The sequence below is a fragment of the Panthera leo genome, chromosome D2 (assembly GCF_018350215.1).
Source record: "Panthera leo isolate Ple1 chromosome D2, P.leo_Ple1_pat1.1, whole genome shotgun sequence".
Classification (NCBI taxonomy): Eukaryota; Metazoa; Chordata; class Mammalia; order Carnivora; family Felidae; genus Panthera; species Panthera leo.
This window is the reverse complement of record NC_056689.1, coordinates 76,428,264-76,446,781: the sequence shown is the minus strand read 5'-3', so window position 1 is coordinate 76,446,781 and position 18,518 is coordinate 76,428,264. Positions and strand designations below refer to the sequence as shown.

Below are 18,518 nucleotides of genomic sequence, written 5' to 3'. Positions count from 1 at the left end.
AGAGGCATGCGGTCATCTAGACCTCACACAAGGAACTTCTTCACCATTTCTGCTGCAGAACACTCCTCAGCAGAAGAGAGGCCTTACCTCGACCCATCATTCTTTCTGAAGTTTTTTATTTGTAAAATTGATGGGAATGGGGATGGGGACAGTCCATAAATCTAGAATTCTCTCTGTATTTTCTTTGGTGTACATAAAATGAAAATATGATGTATCTAGATGTTCATGCTACACTCATTTGAATTTCAGCAGCTGAAGTTTATGGAACACATTCGCTAATGGATGCCGACATGTGGATATTACTGGGTACGTTATTGACCGCACTAAGAAATGAAATAATAGAATTCACTTCAGTCTTCCAGGTATGCACCGAAGCACAACAAAGTATGTTCAAAAGCAGACTGCACCTTGCTGCTAGAGATGCCTTTGGGTGACACTTGTCAAGTTCCCGAGCATGACACTGGTATCCCAAATGACCAAGGCAGGAAACAGCACACCGCACCTGATCACGGACGATTCGACGACACTCAGCTCTGTATCTGAGACCACAGTCTGGCGGGCCATGGCCTCTCGGGTGGCCAACTGTTTCTTTCTCAGGCTCTTCAAGTTGTGAGATGGTGACCACTCCTGGGAAGCAAAGACAGGCACACCTGGAAATGCTGAGTTTACTTCAGTCAAAGAATCCTTCCAGAACAGCTGGGCATGCTCGCCACTGCCTGGCATCACTTCTTATTACTGCACATGAATTCACAATTTGTTCTGAGGTTTTATCTGTTTACACAAAGGTTGAATGAATGCATTTTAATTAGTGCTTAAGGCAGATTTTAATAGTCTACCTCTTACCTCCTTCTCCCTCTAATCTTTAATGACAGCTTAAGGTAGAAGAGTTTAATGGCAAACTTCCAAAAGGTCTAACTTTTTGGTGCTTTCTTTTTCTTACAAAATGAAAATAATAAATATAATTATGAGATTTCCTCTTCCCTACTTCTACCTCTCCCCTGCAGGTGCACAGGGTGAGATTCGTGTTCCTCCAATCATGGCCCACTGTCATCCACAGATCCACCTCAAAGCTCTGATTTTATTTACTTATTCTTTTGCATTCCCACCTATTCTAATGCATTCAATCTAATATCCTTTCATGTGCACAGATTCTTCATGGGTAGTCATTTTCCATGCATGTATTCGTACCTTAGATAAATAGGACCGCGTCCTATCCTGCCCTGTTCCTAACTCTTCTCATTTAGCACAATCTAAGTCCCACCTCTGTGTCTTCTGCATGCTACACAATACTCCACGAGTGCATCCGCCGATTTTTAGTCTCTCTGTTCTCTCAGCAAAGGATACCCAGACTGCCTCCAAACTCTCACGACAAATAACGCTGCAGTCAGTACCCTCACAGAAGCTCCTTTGTGATCAGGGGCTGAAGAGCTGGCACACAGGGGATGTCTGTCTGCCCAGGCGCAGTCAGTCTGCTCTGCAGAGCGCCTCACTGATCTGCTTTCCCACCAATAGTTGCATAAGGATTCCTGTGTCCCATACCACACCCGCATCTGGTTTCCCAGTTTTTGCTAGTCTAAGAGTTATACCATGGTTATCTTATTTTGCCCATCTTTAAAAACAGATGAGTTTGAATCTTTCTTCATATGCTTCTTGGCCTTTTAGGTTTCTCCACCAACCGCTCCCGTCCTGTGGCCATCTTTCCACGGGGGTTCCTGTCCTGTCACTGTATAAGTGCAGGACTTCCCACGATCCCAACCCCCTACAGGGATTAGCTGGTCCTTTGTTGGTTGCAGACACCGGTAAATTTCTTTTTCCAACTGGTCTTCTATATTTAACTTTGACGTTAGTGTCCTTCATTGAATAGAAAGCATCAATCTTGACATAATTAAATGCATGAATTTTTCTTTTTTTGCCTTTTGGTTTGAGCTTCTATTGCCCTTTCCTGCTTCCAGGACACAAAAGTATTCTTTTTTGTTTGACTATATCAATCTTACAGCTTTACATTTTTACATTTAGGTCTTTAATCCTGGAGAGCCCACTTCTGAATAGAGTATTAGGTAGAGATCCAGTATTTTTCTCCATAAAGTGAGACCACTTTCCCAATACTGTCCTCCACGTTTTTCAAGGCTGAGTTAGCTGTTATGATTTTTATCCTTTCATAAATCTTTTGGAGTATGTTTATCATGTTCCTCAAAACATCTAAGTAAAATTGTAATTGGAATTCCACCAACGGTATTATCTTAACCAAACCAAGAAAATAAGAGTTATCTCCAGGTATTTAGATCATCTTCTCTTGAACACACATTTTTAACAAGAAAATACATGGCAGTAATGACTTCAATTCGAGCTAAAGAAAAATACCCACCACACACACACGCCTATGTCCTTCACGCATGAAGAACATTTAGTTCTTCAGCTGGAACTTACCAAAGCAGTCACCGCAGGGAAGTTTTTGGACATCTCTCTCAGAATGGTACAAGTCCTAACATCCCATAACTCCAGGGGTTTATCTTTGAATACAACTGCCAAATACTGCCTAAAATAAACAAAATTACTAAATAAGCCCCTTATTGCAAGATTTTCACCATAATACATATAAAAAGTTGAGTAAATCAGAAAACTCACATGACACATTCTAAATACAGACGATATAAATTAACATTTAGTTCTCATGGCTAATAGTTTTAAGAAGGTAAAACCCTAAGATGACCTTTGAGAGCCATACAGCCAAACTTACGTAAGGAGCCCAGCTCAGAAGACAGAATAAAAAAAGGCACAAGTTCATATCCTGGTGAAACAGTTTATGGTAATATGGTAACCCTCCCAAGATTTAATTTTCTGGCACGTGACATGAGAATACCCCTACCTAACCCAATGAATTGGTATGAGGATTATGGTAAAAATTAAATGAAAAAGTAAAGGTTTTCATAAAGTTTCTATCATGCTGACACTGAGGAAATGTGAGAGTAGAAAGATCCCTACATTCAGTGCATCCAAAGACTTATGTTCTCTTGCTCAGGACAAGATAATTTGTGCCACTTGATAATTATGTGGCCTCAGACAAACCAGGTAATCTTTTGGAGTTTTAGTCTACTTATCTTTGTAATGGTGTTAATAACACCTGTCTTACCTCCCTCACTGAATGCTCTAAGAATAAAAAGGGGGAGGGGAGGGGAGAGCGCACATGAATTAATTTTATAAACCACGATGGACTATACAAATGAAATATGTTACACTTTTTACTATGTCTAACATAAAGGCATCTAGTGGCTTGTATGTAAATAACTAATATAAGACAAAATCTGGTGAATGCTATAAAGATTCACTACGAAAGAAGAGATTTATTTTGACAATCGGGCAATGGCATTCCAGGCAGAGTTACAAATGTGACAAATGGCCAAGACAAGAAAGGACACAGAGCGGGGGAACACGCTACCTGATGCAGAACGTGCGACAGCAATCATGGTGAGAAAGACTAAAGTGTGAATTTTGGATCACATCACAAAAGACTTAGAACACTTGAACATGTCAGACTAGGTTATAAAGAGATTTATCTTGCAGAGAATAGTGGATCACTGAAGGCTTTCGGATAGGAGGGATACAGTGATCAGTTGTTTTAGGTGTATTAACTTAGCAGGTGTATATAGAGTCAAGACTGGCTGGAAACAGGAGAGACCGGAGTCCAAATAGTTTAACTGAACAATTCTGAAAACTTTCAGTCTCAGGACTCCTTTACATTTTTAAAAGTTATTGAGGACCTCCCGCAAAGAACTTTTATGTGGTTTATAACAATTGACATTTTGCATATTAGAAATGAAATCTAAGAAATTAAAAACTATCCTTATTAACTCATTTTAAAGTAAAAAAAATAGAAAATAGCAAAGTGGTAGATTTCAACATAAGTCACATTGATGATTACATTAAATAGGAATAATTTAAACACTGTCCTTTGAAACACAAATTACCAAATAGAATAACAAGCCCGGACTACATGCTTTCTAGAAGAAATCAACTTTAAATGTAAAGACATAGGTAAGACACAAGTAAAAGGAAGAAAAAGATACACCATGCAAACTTTAGTCAAAAGAGAGCAGGAGTGGCTATACTAATCAGACAAATCCGACCTACTTCTGAATAAAGAATAGGACCAAAATAAAGAGGATATTTCATAATGATAAAGAAGTCAATTAATCAAAAGGACATAATAGTAATACCAAATATGCATGTACCCAAGAGAAGAGCTTTAAAATATCTAAAGCAAGAACTCAAGTTCTTCAAAAGAAGAATACATCCAGAACAAAGTTCATTTCAACACTCATCTCTCAGTAATAGAGAGAAAGGCTGGCAGAAAATCTGTATGAATGTGAGATTTGAATAACTACAAACCAATCTTTTCAAGAGCATATGGAACATTCACTAAGACAGACCACATTCTGGGCCACATAATAATCACATGAAATTTATAAGGACTAAAATAATATAAAATATGCTGACTCTAATCAAAATCATAAATTAACAGAAAGATATCTGGCAAACCCCTAAATATTTTGAAATTAAACAATGTATCTCTAAATACCCACAGAAATGTTAAAGTATAAGGGCGCCTGGGTGGCTCAGTTGGTTAAGCGTCCAACTTCAGCTCAGGTCATGATCTCGCAGTTTGTGAGTTGCAGCCCTGCATCGGGCTCTGTGCTGACATGACAGCTCAGGGCTTGCTTCAGAATCTGTGTCTCTTTCTCTCTCTGCCCCTCCCCCCGCTCAATCTGTCTCTCAAAAATAGACATTAAAAAAATTATTATACAGTGAATTAAAAGAAAACTCATCACATCAAAAGGTGTTAAGGTACAGAAAAAGTAGTGCTTATGTAACATTAAATGCTTATATTAAATTTTAAAGAAAAACCTTAATTCAATCATCTACAGTTCTATCTTAAAAGGGCGAAAGATTTATACGATCTGAAGAGAAACCAGAGTATACAGTTCTATCTTAAGAAACTAGAGAAAGAACATATTAAGCCCAAAGTAAGCAGGCAAAAAAAAAAGATACCTATGGCATTCGATGAAACAAAAACTAGAAAACCATAGAGAAAAATTAAAGAAACTGAACAAGGTTTTTTGAAAATATCAACAAAACTGATCACTGTAATTCAGTAATATCAGAAATGAAAGAGCCATCATTCAGGTGAAACAGACATTAAAATAAAATCATGAACAAGTTTTAATCAATAAATTCAACAATTTCATTGAAATGGACAGATTTCTTGAAAGCCACTACCAGAGTTCATTGGGGAAAAACAAAAAAAACAAACCCTAAATAGTTATATATTTATGAAAGAACTGAATATGTATTTAAAAGCTTTTCCACAAAGAAAGCTCTAGGCCCAGGTGGGTTCCCTGGTGAAATCTTCCTATTTAAGTAAGGAATAATACCAATTCTACACAAATTCATCCAGAAAAAAGAAGAGGAGGAAATATTTCACAACTTGTTTTACAAGGTCAACATTACCCTGATTCTAAAACCAGACAAGGATAGTACATGAAAACTAGGTCAGTATCTTTCATGAGCACAGATGCAAAAAATCCTTAATAAAACATTAGCAAATCAAACCCAGGAATATACCAGAATATTAGCAAATCAAATGCAATAATATATCATGACCAAGAAAAATTTATCCTAGGGATGTAAAGTTGGTTTAACATGAAATAGAGGTCCATGTAATTCACCATATTAGCTGACCTAAAACAAAAACCACCATCATGGTGACGTCCATAAATGCAGAAAAAGCATCTGACCAAATCCATCACCTTCTCAATACAAAGTTTCAGCAGACTAGGAACAGAAAACTTCCTCAATCTAACAAAGGGCACCTACAAAACATCTACAACTAACATTTTGCTTAGTGTTGAAAGACTGAACGCTTTCTCCGTAAAATCCAGAAACAGAACAAAGATGTCAGTTCTCATCATTTCTATTCAACATTGTACTGGAGGTCCTACTCAGTACAGCAAAGCAAGGGGGGGAAAAAGGCCCATACTCCAGAAAATAGAGATATAGAAGTGTCTTTACTGGCAAACGACAGTGAAGTATGTCTATATAGAAAATAGTACGGAATCAACAAAAATGCTACTAGAAATATTACTGAAAGATATTAAAGCTGTAAATAAGTGGAGAGAGACACCATGTTCATGAATCCCAAAACCTGTTAAGATGTCGATTCTTCCCCACATTGATCTATGGATTCAATGCAATCCCAATCAAAATCCCAGGAAGCTTTTTTGGGTAAAATTGATAAGCTAATTCTAAAATTTATATGGAAATGCAAAGATCCTCATAAAGCTAAAGCAATTTTGTTTTTTTTTTATTTTTTATTTTTTTTTATTTTTATTTTTTAACGTTTATTTATTTTTGAGACAGAGAGAGACAGAGCATGAACGGCGGAGGAGCAGAGAGAGAAGGAGACACAGGATTGGGAGCAGGCTCCAGGCTCTGAGCCATCAGCCCAGAGCCCGACGCGGGGCTTGAACTCACGGACCGTGAGATCGTGACCTGAGCTGAAGTCAGACACCCAACCAACTGAGCCACCCAGGCACCCCAAGCTAAAGCAATTTTGAAAACTATTGTGGACAGCTTACTCTTTCTTTTTTGTTCTTCTGATTGGTTTTCATTCAGTCTCTATGTTTAATAATCTTGCTTTACATGTATTTTCTCTTGGAATGAAAAAGTCAAAACTTACTAAAATTAAAATTATAAGGAAAGAACATCAGTTCTTTCACTCAACAAACCCATGCTGAGATAGAAATGCATAAGAATTTCATTAGGTAACAAATAACATTTTCTTAGTGGGTGATAGGTATTTACAATAGAGCTATAGCAGAACAAACAGATTACTGGTTTTACCAATCTAATGAAATGTTATCTCATCTTTTTAAGTAGAAATTAAAAGCAATAGGGGTGCCTGAGTGGCTCAGTTGGTTGAGTGTCCAACTCTTGATTTCAGCACAGGTCATGATCTCACACAGTTCATGGGACAGAGACACGCATCAGGCTCTACATTGACAGCACAGAGCCTGCTTAGGATTCTCTATCAGTCTCTCAAAATAAATAGGTAAACATTAAAAAAAAAAAAAAAAAGAAATTAAAAGAAATAGGAATTTAATTTTGTGATCAAAATATTTTCTTGGATAGAGCTGCATAGCACCATTTATTATCATTAAGAAATTCTATACGTACACTTTCTTCAAGATTAAAACAAATTTTTAAGATTCCATTGTGATAACACTAGATTTTTTTTGGTTCATACTTACTTCAAATGAGATACTTTAATCATTTCGATGGGTGACTCATCATTGCCTCGTTCACCGCGAAAAGCAATGCTCCTACCTTTATTGCAAATATTAAAGAAAATGTAAAAAACCAGATAAAACATGTAAGACACAAGAACTTATCCACACCAATGGAATCTGATCTGGGCTGCCTCTACTCTCCCATTCGTTCTTCCACTTGCTTCTAAGTTATTTCAATTACTCTAAATTTAAAACATATTCTTAGAAGTATTACAAGTTAAAGACAAATTAATATATTACTTGTATTCAAATATCTATTTTATACAAATATATTTTCCTTTGTTGTAGAGTTTTTTGAATACCTTCGGTGGTTTCTTACAGTTATATTTTAGAAATTAAGAAATCAATTTCTAAAGTTTCAACACATTTATGGTAAAGGAATTGTCTACTATAAAAACTACTGGTATATTTAAAGTAATATAAATATTTGCATGCTCACGAAACTAACTAGTGGGGAAAACACTTTCTAAATTGGTACTTAAGATTTCTTGTCCCATGAACAAAGCTCAACTGAAAGACTTTGACATGTTCCTATCAAAAGCTCTCTACACATTGAAATTGGGGAATGATAAGAATTAGTTAACTGCCAAAGAAGCTAAGTGGCTTTCTGTAATTAAAAAATGCAAATTCTACTTCATGTGGGAACAAATATATTTTAATAACTTTCTCACATTTGTATTTACATTAAACAAAAGAGAGAAAGTAATCAAAGACAAGTGAACGCCTGCATGCCTCCCTCCTCCCCAGTGCCATCAAATGAGATCTCCCTCTTCTTACTTGCCAAACACCCACATCCTTTCCTGACTCCGCTGGTCTGCTGCCCTCCTTTAGAAGACAAGACTAAAAAAGTCAATCATCTATGAAGTCAAATATCCCACTTAAGCAAGTCAGTAACTATGACTTAGAAATTTGTTCATGAAAAATAAATACGTGAAAGAAAGATTTTAAGTTAACTAACAGTCTTGAACTTGAGCTGACCGGGGGGAAAAAATGGGAAAAAATGAATGACACTAGAAAACAGCATTTCACCCCCAGGCTACCATGTAATTAGAGAAACCCCAATCTGGGGGCAGGGTTTACTAGGCAGGCCACTTCCACTGAGACCAGAACACTGAACTGATTCCAGTGGGGCTAATTCCCTGAGGTTTAGTAACATACTCTGATAAGTAAGAACAACCATACCCTGGAGATACATACGGAGAATACAAGGAAACAACCATATACTTGATTTACCGCACACACACGTACACACATACATATCTTAGGGTTAAACCAGCTACATATATATTCTCGTTGCCACACCATTTTAGAGAAACTCAGGACTATTTTGTTAAGAATTCTATTTGAAATCATGCATGTGCCATAAAATAATTTGAAACTCTCACCTTATTCTTTCTTCAAGTTCTTCATTTTGAGATTCACTGGGTTGTAGGTTTTTAAACAATTCTGAACAAGTTACTTTACTGGAATGTTTCCTATTGTAGTCTTTAAACTCCCAAATTTCCCTATTCAGTCAGCCAGAGACTACCAAAAGTTTTAAATATGAGCACTTAACAAGAATCCTTACCTACAAATTTATAAAGGTTTTCCTACAAAGGCCAAAAGTTATAAAAGAGAATCTAATAAAGCCTAATACAAAGATTTATTTTAAAACTGTACTTCTGGGGGCGCCTGGGTGGCTCAGTCGGTTGAGCATCCGACTTTGGCTCAGGTCACGATCTTGCAGTCTGTGAGTTCAAGCCCCGCGTCGGGCTCTGTGCTGACAGCTCAGAGCCTGGAGCCTGCTTCAGATTCTGTCTGTCTGTCTGTCTCTGTCTCTGTCTCTCTGTCTCTCTCTCTCTGCCCCTCCCCCACTCATATTCTGTCTCTCCTTCAAAAATAAATAAAACATTAAAAAAAATTAAAAAAAAATAAAACTGTACTTCTGGTTATCTATAACAATGTACTTAAAGTAGAACTGATACCGTATTTAATTATGAATTTGTCTGTTCAGGCTAATGGTATGCCATTTACCATGCATTTATGTTAACAGAATTTGCATACAAACAAGTCTTTCTAGAGCAATTACTACAGACAAAACAACAACAAAATGAATATACAAATACAGAATACAAGAAAAAAACTCCAAGTTGAAAGAAACTTTTTTGGAACATGTTTTATAAATAGCAACATCTTTGATCAGTATGACAAACCATTTTCAATCTTTTAATAGACTAAATACACAAACCTGTTGGAAGATCAACCAGCTGAAGTTCATTTCTCACTAATCCCATATTGTTCGGTGTTGAAGTAGCAAAGGAAAGAAAACCAGTCAAACTTGTCCATTCGATACCCCTAAAGTAAGAAATTAAATAAAGTTTAGTGAAATAAACTGGGTGGGTCACTTGGTTCATCTCAGGTCAGTTGGTTCACCTCACGGTTTGTGAGCCTGAGCCCCAGGTCAGGCTCTGTCTGTGCTAACAGCTCAGAGCCTGGAGCCTGCTTCGGATTTTGTGTCTCCCTCTCTCTCTGCCTGTTCCCCCAGCCCCCCACCCTGCTTTTGCTCTCTCTCTCAAAAATAAATACACATTAAAAAATAAAAAAGAATAATATTAACAAGACCTTTCATTTGAGCCTAATTACCATACATTTCCAATATATGTGAAATTATTTCCAATTAAAACTTTATCTCCAAATGAAATGATAAGATAGTTCAGTTACCAGGATTCATAGCAGCATTAAAATGACTATTAAAATGTGGCAAAGGAGAGAGTCACTTATCACAGTAATTTGCAAGAATTCCACTGCTTAAGAAAGAGTGGTATGGAAATATTCTGAGCAATCCCTATCAAAGTAACACCCACATTCTTTTACAGGGCTAGAACAAACAATCCTAAAATTTGTATGGAATCAGAAAGACCCCAAATAGCCAAAGCAATCCTGAAAAAGAAAACCAAAGCCTAAGGCATCACAACTTCGGACTTCAAGCTGTATTACAACACTGTAATCATCAAGACAGCATGGTACCGGTACAAAAACAGACACATAGATCAATGGAACAGAACAGAGAACCCAGAAATGGATCCACAAACATATGGCCAACTAATCTCTGACAAAGCAGGGAAGAATATCCAATGGAAAAAAGGACAGTGTCTTCAGTAAATGGTGTTGCGAAAACTGGACAGCGACATGCAGAAGAATGAAACTGGACCACTTTTTCACACCATACACAAAAATAAACTCAAAATGGATGAAAGACCTAAACATAAGACAAGAAGCCATCAACATCCTAGAGGAGAAAACAGGCAACAATCTCTCTGACCTCGGCTGCAGCAATTTCTTACTTGACATGTCTCCAGAGGTAAGAGAAATAAAAGCAAAAATGAACTACTGGGACCCCAAGATAAAAAGCTTCTGCACAGCAAGGGAAACAATCAGTGAAGCTAAGAGGCAATTGACAGAAGGGGAGAATATATTTGCAAATGGGTTAGTATCTAAAAATCTATAAAGAACTTACCAAGTCAATACCTAAAAAACAAATAATCCAGTGAAGAAATGGGCAAAACACATGAATAGACAGTTTTCCAAAGAAGACATCCAGATGGCTAACAGACACATGAAAAAATGCTCAACATCACTCACCATCAGGGAAATACAAATCAAAACCACTATGAGATACCACCTCACACCCGTCATAATGGCTAAAATTAACAATTCAGGAAAAAACAGGTGTTGGCAAGGATGCAGAGAAAAAGGAACCCTTTTGCACTACTGGTGGGAATGCAAACTGGTGCAGCCACTCTGGAAAACAGTATGGAGGTTCCTCAAAAAATTAAAAATAGAACTACCCTATGACCCAGCAATTGCACTACTAGGTATTTATCCAAAGGATACAGGTGTGCTGATTCAAAGGGGCACATGCACCCCCATGTTTATAGCAGCACTATCGACAATAGCCAAAGTATGGAAAGAGCCCAAATGTCCATCAACTGATGAATGGATAAAGAAGATGTGGTATATACACACAATGGAATATTACTCGGTGATCAAAGAGAATGAAACCTTGCCATTTGCAACTATGTGGATGGAACAGAGTGTATTATGCTAAATAAAATAAGACAATAAAATAAAATAAAATAAAATAAAATAAAATAAAATAAAATAAAATAAGAAATAAAAAGATCGTTATGATTTCACTCATATGTGGAGTTTAAGATAAAAAAGAGATGAACATAAGGAAAGGAAAGCAAAAATAACATAAAAACAGAGAGGGAGACAAACCATAAGAGACTCTTAAATACAGAGAACAAACTGAAGGTTGCTGGCGGGGTGATGGGTGGGGGGATGGGTTAAATGGGCAGGGGGCATTAAGGAGGACACTTGTTGGGACAAGCACTGGGTGTTATATGTAAGTGATGAATCACTAAATTCTATTCCTAAAATCATTACGACACTATATGTCAACTAACTTGGATTTAAATTTTAAAAAATTTTAAAAAATTGTAAAAAAAACAAATATTCTGAGCCAGACTGCTTTTAAAGTTGGGTACACTGAAGAATTTCATCAAATTTCCTAGTTGGCTATGAGGCAGAAATTCCTGAAGCAAACAATTTGAACTTAGCTGTTAGATTTGGAAGCGGCTTACAGTTCCAAATGGTTTATTAATTAGAGAAAAGCACAAAAGAAAAATCTCAAAGAAACGAGAAGACAGCAACCTGTCAACCAGAGGCCTGGGAGTCTCCTTTATGGGGACTGACAGGAGGTGAATCCACAGTGTCTCCCACTGACATCACCTGCAGAGTGCTACCACCATGGCTTATAGAGAATGGAGGTGGGGGCAGGTGGGGAGCCACAGGACAAGTGCACGGTCAGAATCATAAGAAGGAGAAGGAGAAATTTTGCACTACTGCCCTACCTTGGTTACAAGGTCATAGAGGCTGGCTGGGAGGGACGTCTAACCTTTGTCCTATATGCAACTGCTCATCAGCATTTATGGGACAATTGTTGTTTAACAACATATCTATGACTGCTTTCCTGATATAATGACAGAATTGACTAGCTGTGATAGAAACTTTATGGCCTGCAAAGCCTAAAATCTTTACTATCTGGTCCTTTAGAAAAAATGCATGCTAACCCCGATCAAGTTTATCCATATCTACTCCAATTCGAAAGCTATTGTTAGATTTAGCATTACATGCTGTTTCGAACAGGTCTCGCATTTGCGCTTGAAGATATGATGGCTTCCTGCATCATATCCAAACTCCTATGTAACTTCCGAGGCCATCCAGCCATTTGCTCATCCTACCAAATTTATCTCTCAATCCTCTGAATCTTGTCTGCTACTTTAACTACAGTAACTTTCCTCACTGACCCCTGTGTATCCACCGATTTGCCCTCCTCAGAGGGGCAAAGATGGTCCCAAAGGAGCTGAAAATAATATTTGTTAAACCAAGGAACTGCCATAGTTATCAAGGATTTTAACTCTTTAAGTGTACAATTGTGCTGAAACACTCAAATCAGGTGCTTAAAACTGAGTGCCCTTAAGAACTTCCGTGCCTTGAGGGCGCCTGGGTGGCTCAGTCGGTTAAAAGTCCAACTTCGGCTCAGGTCATGATTTCAATGATTTCTGAGTTCGAGCCCCAGTCAGGCTGTCAGCACAAAGTCTGCTTTGGATCCTCTGTCCCCTTCTCTCTCTGCTCCTCCCCCTCTCATGCACACACTTCTCCCTCTCTCTCAAAAATAAACATTAAAAAAAAAAATGGGGCACCTGGGTGGCTCAGTTGGTGAAGCGTCCGATTTCGGCTCAGGTCATGATCTCACGGTTCGTGAATTCGAGCCCTACATCGGGCTCTGTGCTGACAGCTCGGAGACTGGAGCCTGCTTTGGATTCTGTGTCTTCCTCTCTCTGACCCTTCCCCATTCATGCTCTGTCCCTCTCTTATTTCTGTCTCTCAAAAATAAGTAAATGTTAAAAAAAATTAAAATTAAAATTAAAAAAATGTCCACGCTTGGCCTGAAAAGACCTCTCTCCTTCCCTCTTCAAATACTACTTGAGTTCAAATCCTGGCTTCAGCACTTCCAGCTCTGTGCTCCCTCTACACCTTACCTGTTATTACTGCAGGAATAATAACACTGCGTACATAAAGAATGCCTGGCACACAGTAAGCGCTGCATGTATTAGCAATTACCATTATTATCATTACTATTCTTATTTCCAGATCTAAAGTCAAGCCCTATTTTCTTCATGAATCCTCCTCATTTACTAAACTCAAAGCACACCTATACTGAATACAATATAAACTTGGTTAATCATTCACTGAAAAGCCTCATTGTCTCATGCTTCTCTTTGCCTTCTCTAACACGTCACAGTACTCATTAAGTTTCTACTTAGAGTGAACAAAAGAAGTGAGAAATCATCTTGGATTTACGGTGCTTTGTAAGTCTGGCAGCTTTGAGCAGATCTGTTCACCGACAAACCTAAGACACACTCTCCAAGGCTCGTTGCTGGCTATCTGAACACCTATGCTCCAGTAGTGATGCCACGACCTCTGGATACCAAGAATCCCGGTCCCCCTTCTTCACTCATTATTTTTACAGAGGTACCTGTGAAGTACCCAGTGCGTACCCGTGACTGTGCTAGGTGCTGAGAGTACCGCTGTGACATGAGTCGGGCCTTCTGGAACTTACGATCTAGCGGGAAAAAAGACATTACATAAGTGTGTTCTTGATTCCTTATTACAAAAGACAGTGGGACGGAGTTCCACAGAAGCTTGTAAGAATCACACAGGATCTGGTCTCTGGGGCCTGCCGAGACCCAGAGGGCAAACAGGGTGCTGCCTGAAAGTCGAAACAACTTGAGGAAATAGTGCCACTGGCTGAGAGACACTGCCCCGGATCGTACTCTTTGAAGGGAGGCACCACACCATGCCTCTCCATGTGACAGGCACTCAGTACGTTCTGGCGGATTAAATGAAGGATATCCGAGGAAAGCCAGCGTTCCTCCTTGTGACTGTACCACACGCATTCGGCCTGTTTTCCCCGCTGTTTACAAGACATCCCAGTGCTGAGCGTAGAAGAGAACACGGAGTGGCTGCTTGCTTGTAATCAAGCACTGTGAGCTTGTTGCCTTTGAGCAGAGTCCGGCAGCAGCTTTTCTATCTGATTCCTACTGATCAACTGAAGAAAATAAAAATCAAGTTGGACTTCAAAGAAAACTAGATAAGGGTGGGATTATTTCTCAATGGAAAAGAATGAAAACTCTTGTCAAACAATAGCGAGCACCGCACTGCTCTCAGGATCAGAAAGTTGCTGTCTGGGTTTAATTACACACTGAGCTCTATTAAAAACTCCTAAGAAGAGCAGTTCACTTTCTGACTCAATCCAGGATGGTTCTGCTGGGATTAACCAGAGAACAACTGTAACCGCAGACTCTGTCACTAGGTATCTGCGGTTCTCCCGGGCCTGCCGCAGAGGCTACTTCTTGACACTTAGGTGACTGGCGGTCATGGGGGGTGGGGGACACCCACCTCGGGAAGGCCTTGAACTTCTACAATGCCAAGAAACTAACTTGGGCCAAATTACAGACAAAACAGAGATTATTTTATTTTCCAAAAACCACTCAATTTGCTCAAAGTAATAGTCAACGTTCTGAAAGTCATATAAACTGCTACTGTAGTAAGTTTTGACACTGAAAATGGTATTGTGCTTTATTATCATAAATGTAGCCTACTGGACAAAGGCACAAACCAATAATAAACTTAAAAAAAATGGAGCACATTTGTGTGATCATTCACAAATCAGCCTGAGTAGCACACCCATTATTTGGTATTGCAAGTAACACTTTATAATTCAGCATCACTCAATAACAAACATTATCACAGCATGTGTAAGTCATGTACTTAGTGACATATACCACATGACTAATCCAGGATAACAAATCTCATTTAAAACTAATAGCTTGATCCCTCCGACGGGTCTGCCTCCCGCCTGGTGCCGCAGGGCCCCTCCCGCAGCGGACCAGCAAAGGCAAAGCGAGCCGAGCCTGCCCCTCCTGCCCCTGTGCACCTTGCAGATCCACCCCGGCTAATATGCCAGATCCCATCCAAGCAGCACCACAAGCCTGGCAGGGTGCAAGTAGCCCAGACAGGGGCCACGCCACTCCACAGTGAGTCCTGTCTCCGGGAGAGGGGAAGCTAAGGTACACACCAGTCGGACTGTGGCCCCAGCGGTGGGCTGGGGGCAGACATCAGGTCTGACTGCGGCCCCGCCCACCAACGCAAGTAACTCCAGACAGCATAGAGGAAGAGCCCTGCAGTTCCGCACCACTCCAGGGACTATCCAAAATGACGAAACAGAAGAATTCTCCTCAAAAGAAACTCCAGGAAGTAGCGACAGCTAACGAACTGATCAAAAACGATTTAAGCAATGTAACAGAAAATGAATTTAAAATAATAGTCATAAAATTAATCACTGGGCTTGAAAAAAGTATAGAGGACAGCAGAGAATCTATTGCTACAGAGATCAAGGGACTAAGAAACAGAAAGGAGGAGCTAAAAACGCTATAAATGAGCTGCAAAATAAAATGGAGGCGACCACAGCTCGGATTGAAGAGGCAGAGGAGAGAATAGGTGAATTAGAAGATAAAATTATGGAAAAAGAGGAAGGTGAGAAAAAGAGAGATAAAAAAATCCAGGAGTATGAGGGGAGAATTAGAGAACCAAATGATGTGATAAAACGCAATAATATACGCATAATTGGGATTCCAGAGGAGGAAGAGAGAGAGAAAGGTGAAGGTGTACTTGAAGAAATCATAGCTGAGAACTTCCCTAATCTGGGAAGGAAAAAGGCACTGAAATTCAAGAGGCACAGAGAACTCCCTTCAGATGTGACTTGAATCGATCTTCTGCACGACATATCATAGTGAAAATGGCAAAATACAAGGATAAAGAGAAAATTCTGAAAGCAGCTAGGGATAAACATGCTCTAACATATAAAGGGAGACCAATGAGACTAGTGATGGATCTATCTACTGAAACTTGGCATGCCAGAAAGGAATGGCAAGAAATCTTCAATGTGATGAACAGAAAAAATATGCAGCCAAGAATCCTTTATCCAGCAAGTCTGCCATTTAGAATAGAAGGAGAGATAAAGGTCTTCCCAAACAAACAAAAACTGAAGGAATTCATCACCACTAAACCAGCCCTATAAGAGATCCTAAGGGGGATCCTGTGAGACAAAGTACCAGAGACATCACTACAAGCATGAAACCTACAGACATCACAATGACTCTAAATCCGTATCTTTCTATAATGACACTGAATGTAAATGGACTAAATGCTCCAACCAAAAGACATAGGGTATCAGAATGGATAAAAAAACAAGACCCATCTATTTGCTGTCTACAAGAGACTCATTTTAGACCTGAGGGCACCTTAAGATTGAGAGTGAGGGGATGGAGAACTATCATGCTACTGGAAGTCAAAAGAAAGCTGGAGGAGCTTATATCAGATACTTATATCAGACAAAATAGACTTTCAATTAAAGGCTGTAACAAGAGATGAAGAAGGGCATTATATAATAATTACAGGGTCTATCCATCAGGAAGAGCTAACAATTACAAATGTCTATGCGCCGAATACGGGAGCCCCAAATATATAAAACAGTTAATCACAAACATAAGCAACCCTACTGATAAGAATGTGGTAATTGCAGGGGACTTTAATACTCCACTTACAACAATAAATAGATCATCTAGACACAATATCAATAAAGAAACAAGGGCCCTGAATGATACATTGGATCAGATGGACTTGACAGATTATTTAGAACTCTGCATCCCAAAGCAACAGAATATACTTTCTTCTCGAGTGCACATGGAACATTCTCCAAGATACATCACATACTGGGTCACAAAACAGCCCTTCATAAGTATACAAGAATTGAGATCATACCATGCATACTTTCAGACCACAATGCTATGAAGCTTGAAATCAACCACAGGAAAAAGTCTGGAAAACCTCCAAAAGCATGGAGGTTAAAGAACACCCTACTAAAAAATGAATGGGTCAACCAGGCAATTAGAGGAGAAATTAAAAAATATATGGAGACAAATGAAAATGAAAATACAACAATCCAAACGCTTTGGGAGGCAGCAAAGGCAGTCCTGAGAGGAAAATACATTGCAATCCAGGCCTATCTCAAGAAACAAGAAAAATCCCAAATACAAAATCTAACAGCACACCTAAAGGAAATAGAAGCAGAACAGCAGAGACACCCCAAACCCAGCAGAAGAAGAGAAATAATAAAGATCAGAGCAGAAATAAACAATATAGAATCTAAAAAAACTGTAGAACAGATCAATGAAACCAAGAGTTGGTTTTTTGAAAAAATAAATACAATTGATAAACCTCTAGCCAAGCTTCTGACAAAGAAACGGGAGATGACCCAAAAAGATAAAATCATGAATGAAAATGGAATTATTACAACCAATCCCTCAGAAATACAAGCAATTATCTGGGAATACTATGAAAAACTATATGCCAACAAACTTGACAACCTGGAAGAAATGGACAAATTCATAAACACCCACACACTTCCAAAACTCACACAGGAAGAAATAGAAAGCTTAAACAGACCCATAACCAGCAAAGAAATTGAATCAGTTATCAAAAATCTCCCAACAAGTAAGAGTCCAGGACCAGATGGCTTTCCAGGGGAATTCTACCAGACATTTAAAGCAGAGATAATACCTATCCTTCTCAAGCTGTTCCAAAAAAATAGAAAGGGAAGGAAAACTTCCAGACTCATTCTATGAAGCCAGTATTACTGTAATTCCTAAACCAGACAGAGACCCAGCAAAAAAAAGAGAATTACAGGCCGATATCCCTGATGAATACGGATGCAAAAATTCTCAAGATACTAGCAAATCAAATTCAACAGCATATAAAAAGAATTATTCACCATGATGAAGTGGGACTCATTCCTGCGCTGCAGGGCTGGTTCAACATTCACAAATCAATCAGTGTGATACATCACATTAATAAAAGAAAAGATAAGAACCATATGATCCTGTCAATCGATGCAGAAAAAGCATTTGACAAGATTCAGCATCCTTTCTTAATAAAAACCCTCCAGAAAGTCGGGGTAGAAGGAACATACTTAAACATCATAAAAGTCATTTAAGAAAAGCCCACAGC

At 38.7% G+C, this 18,518-nt stretch overlaps 1 protein-coding gene across 3 annotated transcripts in view; it reads right to left on the bottom strand.

The window, feature by feature from the left end:
* WDR11 (WD repeat domain 11) overlaps positions 1-18,518 on the bottom strand; it is a 68,016-nt gene that overhangs the window by 23,167 nt on the left and 26,331 nt on the right. For all 3 annotated transcript variants that reach the window (XM_042907864.1, XM_042907863.1, XM_042907862.1), the window contains exons 12-15: positions 9,571-9,677; positions 7,305-7,380; positions 2,428-2,536; positions 503-627 (exon numbers count right to left, since the gene is read on the bottom strand). In XM_042907864.1, coding sequence (XP_042763798.1) covers positions 503-627; positions 2,428-2,536; positions 7,305-7,380; positions 9,571-9,677 — 417 coding nt within the window. The remainder of the gene's footprint in view (positions 1-502; positions 628-2,427; positions 2,537-7,304; positions 7,381-9,570; positions 9,678-18,518) is intronic.